Source organism: Athene cunicularia, assembly GCF_003259725.1.
Source record: "Athene cunicularia isolate RWA chromosome 1 unlocalized genomic scaffold, athCun1 chr1_part1, whole genome shotgun sequence".
NCBI lineage: Eukaryota > Metazoa > Chordata > Aves > Strigiformes > Strigidae > Athene > Athene cunicularia.
In genome coordinates this window covers 90,339,412-90,353,260 of record NW_020799091.1, presented here as the reverse complement: position 1 = coordinate 90,353,260, position 13,849 = coordinate 90,339,412, and the positions used below count along the sequence as shown (strand labels likewise).

The 13,849-nt window shown below is 39.2% G+C and overlaps 1 protein-coding gene across 2 annotated transcripts in view; it reads right to left on the bottom strand.

Annotated features, from left to right (window-relative positions):
• Nucleotides 1-9,990: 9,990 nt before the first annotated feature.
• The window catches only part of SYTL5 (synaptotagmin like 5), a 91,872-nt gene continuing 88,013 nt past the window's right edge, over nucleotides 9,991-13,849 (bottom strand). For both annotated transcript variants that reach the window (XM_026844362.1, XM_026844371.1), the window contains 3 exons: nucleotides 13,506-13,641; nucleotides 10,744-10,952; nucleotides 9,991-10,152 (listed from right to left, as the gene is read on the bottom strand). In XM_026844362.1, coding sequence (XP_026700163.1) covers nucleotides 10,010-10,152; nucleotides 10,744-10,952; nucleotides 13,506-13,641 — 488 coding nt within the window. In that variant the 3' untranslated portion in view covers nucleotides 9,991-10,009. The remainder of the gene's footprint in view (nucleotides 10,153-10,743; nucleotides 10,953-13,505; nucleotides 13,642-13,849) is intronic.

Sequence of the window (13,849 nt, the reverse complement as noted above, 5' to 3'; positions counted from 1 at the left end):
GGGAACATCACCCCCAGGGAAACTTCATTAAGGATTTGTCATTTGCAGAGCTGTGAAAATATTCTTCACAAGTCATCACTTAAAAATTAACAAAAAACTTCCCTGCTTAATAAGAAGTGTGAGGAGGCAATCAAAAAAGGAAAGAGTGTCTGTTGTTTTGTTATAGCCCACAGTCTCGCCAATCCACTGCAAAGAATATACATTGTGCATGAAGAATATAAGCATCAAAGGAATGAAAATTGTGAGTTGCAGGATACGGTGCATAATTTGACACGCCTGAAAAGCAGCACTCCAGGTCTGTGCTGTTCATTCTTGCCACTCCAGACCACAGCCCTCTTTTTCAGCTAAATGCTTGTTTGTCTTTGACCGTAAGGTAAATACTGCTTAATTTTACACTCAGGTGTCAGCAGAGGAACAGCTTATCAGCATCTTTAAAGCAGTCCTTACCAGAATTTGGTCTCACACCCTCTGAAATCTTTTTAAATGGTTGCTCCTGCAAGTGATTTAATAAGGAATGAATGTGAAGAGAAAGAAATCAGCCCTGATGCTGCCCAGCAAAAGCTAATTTGTGTACTGAAGCGCAGCAGCACCAAGGAGGGTGCAGGTAGTGGTAGTCCCTGTCTTGTGAACAGGATGGTCTGCTTCCGAGAGTGTTAGGAGACTTGGGTGTTTATTAACAAAAGTAGGTATGAAAGCATGGCATAGCCACAGTGATGACTCCCTGCAGTGGTGATGCCAGAGGCAAAGATGATCTGGATACACCATGAACTCTGCAGGTGGTGGTGCCAGGTTTGCAAGGATGACCAACCAGAGGGCAAGGAAGTCCTGGCTGAGCTTTCTGAGTGTTGCCATTAGGAATAAGATGCAAGGACAGGATTGATGACAAAAATAACAAAGACCATTTCTGTTCCAGACCAAATGAAAAAAAAGTCCTGGATCCACTGTAAAGGAGCAAGGAGGGTAAGAGCCAGCATGCTGAAGGACACAGCTGTACCCCAAGTTGCCTTTCCTGTAACACCACTGGTTAAGAAAACTAGACACGGCTGGGCACACCAAACAGCTTCATGCCTTAAGTGTCTTGCGTGGAACAGACACAAACTGAGGACACATCAACGTACTGCTGTGTCCACAGTTCTCTGGCATGCATAAGCTTTCAGCATGAATGCACAGGTAGACAGGGTTTTGTTTTTTTTTTCCCCCCCCCCTCACTTTCCTCATTGAACAAGCACACAAACTGATTTCCAATAATATAAAATTTAAAAATAAAATCTCTAATGGGTCTGATTTTTCTACTGTATTTCTGCAATTCCAATCCACTGCTGCTCCATTTTGGTTTAGGTACAGTATCAGTCCATCCAGTCATCTTTCACGACTGGGTGAACAGGAGTGGGGTTTTACGACTGCTACAATCAGGAAAGTGATTGCAATCACTAGGCTGTTACAGGAAATTGAATTAAGTGGAGGAGAGTGCATGAGTGATTGCATTACTAGTTATTGTTCTACATGGAACATCTATTAAAATCTTGTGATTAAGAAAAGCTGTTCTTGATTAGTAATACAAGGTTTCTGGCATTTTCTGTTGTACATTTTTGTGGGGAACAGTGAAAAACATCATGTGCCATCTCTGGTTTGGAGTCAAATCAGCCTGCATGTATGCTATGCTGGGATGTGGCAGATTGGCCTTTTGGGAAAGGAGTGTTTGAACAAGAGATTTAGTATTTCTGGCTTTAGCCCAGCATTTATATATTCAAATATATTCCAATCGTTCATCCTGTAGAATTTTGGTCCCAGAAAAATAACACTGCGTAAACAAGATGCAGTTATCTACACTAGTACACTTTTTTTTAAAGATGTTTAACAGAAAATTCAGCTCCCTCAAAATCACACAGGCTGGAGTCTTCATTGTACTTCCAACATAGCTCTAATCCTATCACTGCTGTCAAAATCCAAATCCTGTTTAAAATATGAATTTTAGTTGGGAGGATTAAAGGCTGTTTCCAAGACCTGCCATGAGTCTTGTCCTTTCCACTCCCCCCTCCAGGCTATTCATTGCAGAAGTGACAGATCACAGTGTGCAGATACAGTCATGGGCAGGAGGTTTCCTACATCAACTGTGAGATACTTTCCCATTTTAAGTATGAACCAAAAGACTTAAATCATTTTAGACCAGAAAAGAATTCATGTTTCTGTCATGCAATATCTTTTTGCAAACAAAACTGCTGGGATAAATCATGGGAGGCAGCAATTTCTCACGAGCACCAAACAATTTTGTAAATGGCTGATTTTCCCCAGATCCTACCCAAGAATCAACCTAATTTGATGAGAACAACCCCTACCATCACACACCTCCTCTATACCTGCAGAGCAAAAATTTAAACTTGCACATCCCTATTCTTGAAGTTCAAACCATACCCTCTGAGACAGAAAGCGTTATGTTTTAACGAAAACACCAATGACCCTTGCAGCTCTGCACTAAATGATGGTAACATGCAGCTTCATTACAGCTCAGTACTTACATAAGAGCATGAGTCAGACTGCATCACGTAATTAATGAAAATGGAGAGGCTAAAAAGTAACCAAGTATATTTAAATACTCTTACAATTTCAACCTACTTCTTAAATTGAGGTGGTGAAATAATGAAGCGTAGCCTGTGCAATCTCAGCACTAGATTGCTTCCAGCCACTCACCTCAGCCTCTGTTAGTGCTGTACATCCACAGAAAGGGAGAAGGGAGCAAGTGCTTCACACCGTCAGGAGATGGCACAGCTCCTCTCGGCTGTGTAGATGCTGCCCATTTCTCTCTTCCCATATCTGTGGCTGGACGATGTTTTTATGGCAGCTCAGTGCAGGGAAGACTGGGAAAGCATTCTGCAGACACTGGAAGGCAGACAGCAGCAAGGCTGCCTGACCTAGAGGAGCCGGTGAGGACGGCAGCAGTTGTGGATACCACACGCATTTCTCTGGCCTTTTTCAAGCTGTGATCCAGCTTCTGCATGCTCTGTAAAATGCAAGGGAAAGGGATGGGAAAGCCAGTGTCCATGCAGAATGTCCTAGTGTATATCTAGTTGCTACCATATCTCCCATTTTCACCCATGCACCCAGAAAGTAAGTGTGAGTTGAATTTCAGTAATTAGGTTGGCCAATACTTCAAATTCACAAGAACTTGGCATCTATCACCTCGAAGAGAAGGGGAGGAGAGAATGCAGTTCAATTGTACAGAAGTTACAGAGGTGTTTCCAGAGCCCTGAGCAAATCCTTAAATCCAGTCCCAAGCAAAGGTACAGGGAGCAGAGGAATGGCAGGAGGGTTCTTCCCCTCCTGCCTTCCAGTTTACTGGTGTTTGGCCTCCCAGCCCTATAAAGGCCAGAACCAGCATGGGAACAAGCCAGATAGGAGTGGTGTGAGGGCAAAAGAGCCAGCTGCCCATGCAAATCACACCAACAGACCAGTGAACACCACTGACGTGGTCTCCCCTTAACCTGGGTGCAGGAACGCACCACACTGAGCCAAACATGCAGACTACTGCTAAGTGAGCAGAGGCAAGCCCAGGGCCAGAGCCTAGGAGCACTGTTTGCTTCATATGGTTTCTAAGACAGTTGGGAAGGGATAGCAAGACAAAAAAAACACAAGGAACCAAAAGAAGATGTGAGAGAGCCCTCAGTAAGTTGAAGTGAACACAACTCAGCTGAAAGTATATAGTAAAGAAGAGTGATCGTAAAGTGATCAAATGTTTTTTGTTTTTTCCTTAAACAAATCAGGACCGGTAATTACAGAAAAGCTGCATTTTGAACATACCTAGATTTTCAGGTGAGCAGGACCTTGAACTAGGGAAGAGGTAGGAAATTCAGAGACAGGGGGGAGGACCTGCTGAACACGCAGGGTTAAGGCCCATGTAAACTAATTCTCTAGCCAGGGGGAAGAGAACACTGCATTTGCCTTATTCTTAGGTTTACATGTTAAAAAGAAAACGGGTTTAATGATTATGAAATTAAAAATATCTTAAAAACTCTTAAAGTGGAGAAATTAAGACCAACAAAACAGAGACAGACACTGTCAATGGAGTCCCACCTCTGAAGACATGCCAGGCCTCTTGCATTATTCATCGTATACAGGTGAAGTAATGTCTTTACCTCAGTGATAATATGGGATATTCTTAAAAGACATGCCTGTAAGTTCACTGTAATGCATTTGAGGAGAGACAAGGACACAGCAGAATGTTTCACTATTTTAATTTTACAAGATAGAACGATAATCTTGACAACAGCTGCAAATGTATTACCAGCCACCTTTGTCCACAAAACTGAACATACAGTGCATAGTACAAAAATGTTCTAGGCAGGAAACATTTTGTCTAAATTCGGGCAGAACTTAACATATTGCAATGCCATTTATTGCTGCTACTGTTCATGTCCAGCAGAATAATTAAACAAATAGCTAGCAACAGATTTTAAGCAGAACAAAGGCAGAACGAGGGATACATGACATTCTCTAATTGCTGCAACAAATGACTACACTTGGCTTTAGGCAAACCTCAACAGTTAGAACTACCCTCAGAAATATACACCAAGCTCTCAGGAGCAGTAGTAGACAGCCATATAGATGTTATTGCCACAAAGCAGAATTGTTGAAATAACCAATCTAAATAAAAGACCAAGAAGCAGCAAGGGCAAGTTTCAAAACAACCTAGAAAACACCTCAAAAGCAAGTAGAGATTCACCTTCCAGTGTCAATATACACAGTATAATTAACACTGTCTTATTAACACCTATCAAGCAGCATTTGCAAACGTGAAATCACCAGGCAGGAAGTGAACAGGACACAGTAGTAAGGTTCTGCTAGTGTGCTTCTCAGCATCTCCTGCTGAGTTATGGTAAAAGACATCACTGCAAATGATCCACATCCTATTTTGGAATTCATCACATGTTGTACCCATCATTTCCCTAGGGCTCCCAAATGTTAACATTGTGTGTAAAAACAAATAAATAATTTAAAAAAAAAAAAGTTTACAAAGTGTATGGACAAGCTCTCAGAAGATGGTTATTTCTGCCATGGTTGCAAAGTGCTGAAAATCAATACTCTATGTTAGGGAAGTAGAATTTCAGTTTTCATCTTGAAATAAATGGAGCTCTCACTCAATTGCTGCATTTTGTCCCCTTCCGGATACTGGAGATTAACATTCAGGTAGAACATTCTGGTGAGGGTTGCTGAACCAAAGGGAGGGATGAAGGGAAGAGAGACCCTTGCAAAGATTCAGGTGCAACCCTTACTATCTTGTGTGAATCCACAAACTAGATAGCTGTGGAAATAGGACTCTCGGCTCTTTTTTGAAGGTGCAGGAGATCCAAGCAGCCTTTCTCTTCATTGACTCTACAGAGCGAACCACAAACTTTACACACCTAAAGCTGGGCAGTGTGCATACTTATCCTCAAGAAGACAAAATTATGCCCGTCTAAATGCAACCCTCCTGTTACCTCTCCTTATAAATTAACACCAGTGGATGCTCAATGGCTGCTTGCTGTTATAGTTTAGTTGATATTTTGCAGAATACAACTTAGGATAATTGCACTTGGCAGGGCTTAACCAGGCAGAAAAAAAACCCCAAAACAACTAATACATAAAAATGCTTCTTTCATGCTACTTTAGCATAATCTACATTGGAAGAGGCACAGAAGAATAAGCTTCCAGTCTAATGCACGATAACCAAAACATACTCACCATCCCAATGCCTCCTCTCTAAACCATCTGCTGAAGCACCTAGCTGGGAAAGAAAGTTCAAAATGTGGTACCAAGGAACGCAATGGCTCTTGGATTAGCACTGCAAGCTGTCAACAGTGTCCCTCAGAGTCTTTGCAGCTTTCCTCCCACCCTTACTCAGATGTAGGTGGAGGAGATGTGGAGGCCATTTCAAACCTATTTTAGCTTGCTTTTGGCATCTAAGCATGCAAGCAAAAGCATCAACATGTAGAAGCCTAAAGTCTCCATATAGCTGATAAACTGAGCAGAGAACTTCTGGAGAGCAGGGCTGGATATCAAAGTCCGATATCAGGGCTTGGAGAGCCCTCAGTATCAGCTCTTTTTGATGGATACTGGCAATAACCACACTGTCTAAGGATGTATTTACTGGCCTCACTCGATGTACTCCGGTGAAAGCTGCACTTTTATTCTTCTTTAATGAGTCAAACCCTCAAAATTTAATCACAAGGAGGACAAGATAGTGATGAAAGCCCTGTAGTTACCTCGCTAGAAAAATATGTATCAGAGTAAAATGCGTTATGCAACACATTTTCAAAAACCACTGTAGAGAAGATTTTTTACTGATACATCTTCAGTTATTCAAGTCTGTGTGGAAAAATACTTTAGAAACATCAGCTCTGCTGTGTCTATTTACTGAGGGCAGAAGTTTATGGATCGGTGTTAAATTGTGGCTATTTTCTTCTAAAAATTAACCTTGAATAAACCATTCAGGCACCTTCAATACCATAAACATACATACAAAAGGAAGGCTTTAGTGTAATTCCTGGCTTTCTGTCTTTTTGTTCAGCCTAACACACAATATGTGATGACGCACAATTACAGGCAATTAATTCAAGTATCTGGGAAACAAGAAATCACATCTGCAGTTAATCATCTTGTGCTTTTCTCAAACCATAAATCATTTTTTGTAAAAGGAAGAGAACAAAGATATAAGAGATATAATTAAATGTGACATTCTCCACAAATCAAATGCTTCCTATAAATGTGCCAATAACACTGTAGAACAGCAAAGCTTTCCAAATTGCTCTAGTGTTTATATGATGCTCATCATCTCTCTGAGGCTCATTTGAGGCAGAGTGTGATACCAATTACATGCTACCATAATGCAGAATTGTCACTGCTCACCTAGGAGGTAATTTCACTGTAGTACTCCAAATCCCATCAATGGCAAACACCACCACCTTGGCCAAAATTACTTCCCAGGTGAAATTGTTCCTTTTGTATGCTGAACTGAACTCATAGCCCCATCTATAATTTCATGAGCAGGCTCAGAGTGAAATTTTGGCCCTTTGGAAGCAAAAGGTAGAACTTAAAGCTCATGTATGAGCAGGGTGACACTTCCCAGATGAGTCCATTCATCAGACTTTTATCATAGGACCAGAATGGGCAGGAGCTGAATTAGTAAAGCACAGCCCTTTCCTTTCAAAGCAAGACTTGATTTAGCTAAAATTTTTGTGCTTAGAAGGCTAGAAGATAACATTCGAAAAATAAACAAACTCTTGTACTCCATATAAAATTAAAAGGTTTAGTTCAGTTCAAAATTCTTTTAAGGTTTTCAGTTTGGCAAGAGAAAAAGGTGTCCATTTTGGGGTTCATCTTGCAGGATTTTTGTGTCATTATTATTTTTCCCATTTTCACCATCAAAATGAAACTAAACCAAACCATCCAACTGCCATCTACAACTTGAGCTGGAATTTTACCCTGAAGAATAATCTCCAGATTTAACAAGCTTTATCTTTTTGAATCAACTTCCAGGAAGTGAAAAATCAAGTTTGTGCCTCCATGTCAATATCATTATTATTATTCACAAAAATAAATGCAGGTTTGCAGCACAAACAGCCAAGACAACTCAGACTGATTCTGTTGAGAGAGAGAGGTATATCTCTGAGAAAGAGAGAGGTAGTTTAGGTACCAAAAGTTAGGTTTGGTTTCACTTTAGGGGATGCTGATACCAGGAAAAAAAAAAAAAAAATTAGAAATCTAGTACTTAAAGAATATCATGATAAGAAAAAGGCCATCAAATATATATGCTTCATATTTGTGCTCTAATTTATCAGCTTACAGCATCTGCAGCATAAAATGAAAAGCCTGCTAAAACTACATTTTCTTCACTGCCCAATTTGAGCAGGAGTTCAGAAGAAAATGAAGAATATATAAGGAATAAAAATTAAGTCAATTTTCTTGACCAACTACTGACTTTTGGTTCCCAAACTGAGATTCTATAAGGGAATTTTATTTTCAAAGATGACTCAGTAATTTCTGAAAATTGTGGGTCTCAAACTGAGCAAACAGTACCTCTAATGACTTTTGAAAGTCATATTAGGATTTTAAAATAATTTGTTTCATTATGAATATTTTATTTTATTAAAACTAAGACGCTATTTTTAACAAAAATAAATAGTTTTTATCTAATAATATTAGGATTTTAAAAGACTGCTTGCAAATTTCCCCATAATTTCAAAGCCACTCAAATCAAAACCAAAATATCTTCAATTAAATAAATAAATAAAAAGGAAAGGACATTAAATTTTTCAGGTTTTCAATTCAGCTCTAAATATACATACATAACTGTACACAGGACAGCTACAGATGTCTAAATCTCCAGCTGTAGTTACCTAGCTATCAGTTCATTTTCTGTTTTTCAATCTAGATTTCTTGCAATTTCTGGATCGTGAAGAACATTTGTATCTCTCAAACAAGTTAGATTTTATGGTCTTTAATCTTCATGGAAATCTTTGAATACTGGTGTTTTGATCTACAGGTTTTTTTTTTTTCCAGTAATTTATGTAAGGACTATGTTTCCATACATTTCAATTTGTTTCCTTAGTACTAATACTACCTTGTTTCCAAAAATAAAACACAATTAAAAATGTAAGCTATAGACAAATTTACCAGTTCAATTAGGAAGCTGTGTTCTAATTCTGGAAAATGCAGAAGAAATGTTGTTCACTCAGTTTACTGATCATCCTTTGTCTTATGACCTGAGCAATCACAAGGCATTGCTATTACCCAATCTTACAAGCAGACATGTGCTGTTCTTGAAAAAAAGATTACAATCATGTCTCATTATGGTAGGAGTAGCCCATAACAACTATTCAAAACAGCATGCTCTTCACACATGACCCTGCATAAGTCCCCAAAGGATGCAGGATGATAGGTATAAAAATCACTTTAGGAAACCAAATGGCAAAAGTACTGCTGAACAATCGTTACTGTTAATAAGATTAATGATTGAATTGGCCAAAACCCACTCTTGTTAAATCCACTGTTGACTCACAGGGAGAAAAAAGGAGAAAAAGTTCTACTCCTGTTAATAATTAATATGCGTGGGCACACCTATATGAGATTCAAACCCATTCAGAGAAAATTCCACAGTTGTGCAAATCACTGTGGCACATGCTTTAATCACATCACTTTAGAACACGATCTGTTGAATAAAGGTCTTAGCTAACTGTGTCCAAACCCAGTATGTGTCTCATCTCAGCGACTCAGCAGAATGGGACAGGCACGTGAACATATTCCCTCTGTTCAATGATGTCAGAAAATCTTGGCCAGAGCTGTCAACCAAATTAAAAACAGTCATACAACATAGTTCTGCCAAGTTTTTTGGGATTTGTTACGATTTATTTTCATTAGAGGTTCTTTGATGATGTTGAACCAAGTCTGCCTTTTATACAATGAATTAAAATAACGTAGAGAATGACAGAACACCAGCCCTGTACCCCAGCTCACCTGCTGCCTATTTCTAGTGTGCACCACAGTGCATTGGCCTTTCTTGGTGAGCTGTTTGCCCTCAAGCCTGCCATCCTGCAAGCTGCACAGCTCAACAAGCAAACATAATAAACAGTTTGTTATCTTTCACAACATTATGGCTTTTTATCTTTGAAATCTGCTTGTACTGTATTACTGCTGTCTTCAAGGCCATCTTTGATCCAGAAGGAGATAAGTAAACCAGGCATTACTAAATGAGTGACTAGAGAATTTGCTCACTCCATGCTCCCCACAGGCAGGTGTGTTCATCAGCTGTGTGCACCAGTCACCAGAAGGGACAGAGAAAGACAGTCCAATCTCCGTATAAATTCTCAAATTCTCACTGGCTTCAGGAGAAACATAATCCGTACAAGAAGCCCGGGTTAAAAACGTGCACATGAAAGTACAGAATGCACTAAAATCTCACTCGGAACCTTAATATACAAGGCAAAGAGTACAACCCTTCCCCACTTTCAAATGGGCACCCCTCAGTAGTTCAAATCTTTCAGAGCCTGCGTTTTCCCATGCTGGATCTCAGCATTAATATTCCCTCCACAGGAGCTCCAGGACTGTCAATCATCTGCTGCCAGAGGTGCTGCTCTTCCCCTTGAGAGTCCATCCAGTCAACCTCCTTGCCATTACTTACACCTGGCAATTACAAAGAGGCATTCTGTCATATCACTAAGCAGTTACTTAATATCCTTGATGATTTGGCCCAACAGTGTATAAGAAAGATGACACAATTTACACTACCACCTGTACAGGAGTTATACTGCAAACAGGTACCTCCTGGAGAGCAACAGTTTGTCATAACACTCCTTTGGCATGTGGGCAGAGGCACATAAACCTCCCCACTCTGCACCACAAGCAACTTTCTCCTGACAGAGTAGAAATGGACCCACATTTCTCCAGATCACACCATCGTTAGCAGAAGAGCTGCTGCTGGACAAAAGTAGTCTTGTCCTTCTCACTGGGATGCTAAGAAAGGCTTCCTAGGTATTCTGTTCTTTTACACTGTGCAGAAGTACAACTGGGCACCAAATTTTTGTGTCTCAATAAAGGAAAGCACTAAATTATCTACAGATTACCTATTGCATTCTCTCCCTTTTCAATCTCCCCAAGTTCTCATATACTTTGCATACATCCAGTAACATTTCTGTCCCTCATATACATGAATCACATGGGGTGGGGAAGGAGAGCAGAATAAGAAATGCAGTCACCAGTCAGGTGGGACCTTACCATTTCCAGTGCTCAAACGGACACCTCCCAGAAAAATATTACTGGAGAGCGACTCCTTGTCCCACACAGTCAATTCTAGGCAGACGTTACGTATATCCCTGGAATTCAAGCCACTGAAAGCAAAGGTATGATTCCACTGGGGGTTTACACTCTTTCTTATTATGGGCGTTTTGTGTTTTGTAGCTTTGCTGTCATCTGGGAGCAGATATCTGGGAGATACAGAAAAGGAAAATTGGATATGTAGATGGGTTGTCACAATAATACATAAAGAATTACAACCATGCAGAGGCTCGAATGGGATCAGGACCCCATCTCCCCACTGTTACTAAATGAAGCATATACCTGAAGTGCATATTTTGTATTTGTGCTCCATTTGTTCTTATAGTTACAATGTCAGTTTTCAGCAGAAATGGGAATTAGGTCTCCTTGCCCCAAGTCTTCTTAAACACAAACTTTTTATTTCAGTGAGGCTAAATATAGAGAGACTCATAAAAACATTGGCTAGATAGGGCCTCTGGAGTCACTTCATCCAGTGTCCTTCTCAAAGCAGGACAGAAGGTCCTCCAGAAAAAAAATGGAAATGACTGATAAGGAACTTCAGCAGGTTAGCATCATCAATTTGAGTTGCCTAAAACCCTAATGAGTGCAGAAACACAAACGCTGTAAAGTCTGACAAGCTCTTCCCATTTTACTTGTAGTAGAGAATTCCTTTAGTGAAACTAAAATAACTTAATACTCTAGTTGAAAATCAGAGGTCTCCACAAATTTTCATAGTCTTCACTTCCTTCAGCAAAGCTAATGGAACAACACATAAATAGTAACGGGTCAGACATACAAACAAATTATACCATTAGACCTTGATCAGGACTCCTGTGTGGGCTTTTACTTGACAATAAGTATGAGCTAGTTTACTGCAGTGGCCTAACTCATGTCAAATTACCTTAAACTAATGGTGCAGATTAGACCACTGCAGCACCTCAACTGGTTCATGGCAACATGATTATGCATTTGGCCATGACACATGACAGACCAAGGAAAACACACTACTGTTCCACTGTACTGAATAATCCATGCCAGCAACAGCAGACACCACTAACTAAAGATAGTCCAGAGAATTACTGGCCACACATTGCTACTGCTAATGTAAAGAGGCTTTGACAAGATTTTCTCCCTGAAGTCTGTTGCAAGCTCCAGATGGGAACAAGCTGTAGTGGTATCAGTCTATTTTCAGTAAAAGAAAATGCTTTCACCTATACCGGGCAAAGAGAGATGACACGGGAAAACAAATACATAGAAAAAATAGCTCAAACATCTTTTACATGACGTGTATCTGCTTAGTGATAGTTTGAAGCACACTACCAGATCAAAATAAATTTCCAGCTTCACCAGGGAATTAAAGGCAGGGTGGTGACCATTTAGTAACAGCACTCAAACTTACTAATGAACTACAGCATATCTAAAAATCAGCAATTCTGAAAGCTAGCAGTGAGAGCAAAAACTGGTAAAGAAAAATGTTTTAATCGATTCAGTATGGCCTAAATGTAACATTTCAATGCAAACCTTACATTTATGAAAAATCCAATATAATGAGGCAATGCAGGATTATGTTCAATTTATTCAAACATAAGTATATTCTATATGTAGCATTTTTTCACATAATTTGGATTCTGACTGTCCAATGCAAAATGTTGCTTAACTAATAAAAAGATGCATATATGCCGTAATATATGTATCTTTATAAACACATATGCATACAGACATACAAGTGACATAGACGTTTTATTTGTCAAAATGATGTGTCTTTAAAATCCAACCTGAAAGCCATCAGCAGAATTTGTAAACATCTTCTGTCAAAGAATACTAAATATAAACAACACGCAATTAGAGTTAAGACACTACATTTGAAATCAATGACAGATGTCCTGGGAAAATGTGGTTAGATAGATGTTAGTTAGATAAATAGATGTCCTGGTTTAAATGTGCTCTTTAGCACTGTACTACATGCCAAAGAACTTTCCCAATTAAGCACTAGGAAGAAACCAAAAACTATTTACAGTGTAAGAAATCTTTTTTCACGTTTAGTGTATTTATTTGAATCAAAACTGAATTTTCTTCACACACATAGTGAATTTTCTTCTTCTGAATGTTCCAGATGAAATGCATTAGAAAGAGCCTCAGCTTGACAGAGCATGCCAGCTTTTATAGGTGCTATTTGCAGTTTTATAATGAATCCAAACAGACATGTATCTTCCTGGAAAAAAGTTTCTTATTCAGGATGTAGTCTGGCTATTCCTCTTAGTAAGAAGTATGTACTGTTTCAATTTCCTGAAAATGTAAATGTCACCATCAGATCAGGTATCATCTCCAGTGTGAGAGCCTAACTTACAACTTTTTGCCTCCAGGAGTGGTGAATATTCACCTACCTCTCTCTGACAAGTTAGTGGAAATGTCTTCGTCTACCAAAAGCTATAATTCTATAACAGCATACACATTAGCACACTGGATACTTCTGTATGAATGGTTCTGTTTCTTGGCTGATTGCTATTTAAATACAATTGTATTTAACCAATGGGACAACTATTATCTCTCTGCCCTTATGACACAGCATCTTTGTCTTCAGCATACCACTTTCAAGATCCAGTTACTTTTCAGGACTGACATATCATACACACATATACAGAAATACTGGGAAAAAAATTGGGTCAGCCAAAATATAATTCAGTGCAGCCATTAAAAAAAATGGGGAGGAAAAAAACACAGACCCTTTCACAAAAGTGTCAGATGTGCCTCCTGATTTCACTGCTGTTAAATTCTTTGCTTCTTTGATGAGGACTTCTAATATACCTCCAGATGGCATGTGAGAGTCTCCCCTTTTTCCTTTTTTAAAGCTCTTCTTTCCTATACATAGAACAGAGATGCAACATCAATTATATATACAGTGCATGACTGATTTGGAAATGTAAATTGTCTTGGCTAGATTTTTTTTTAATCATTTATTGCAATGGGATTAAAGTATTCCTTATGAAGGGATTCTGATTCTCTATGGGTAGAGACACTAATAAGGCAGGGAGGAAAAAAAAAAAAAATCACTCCATATTTGATACAG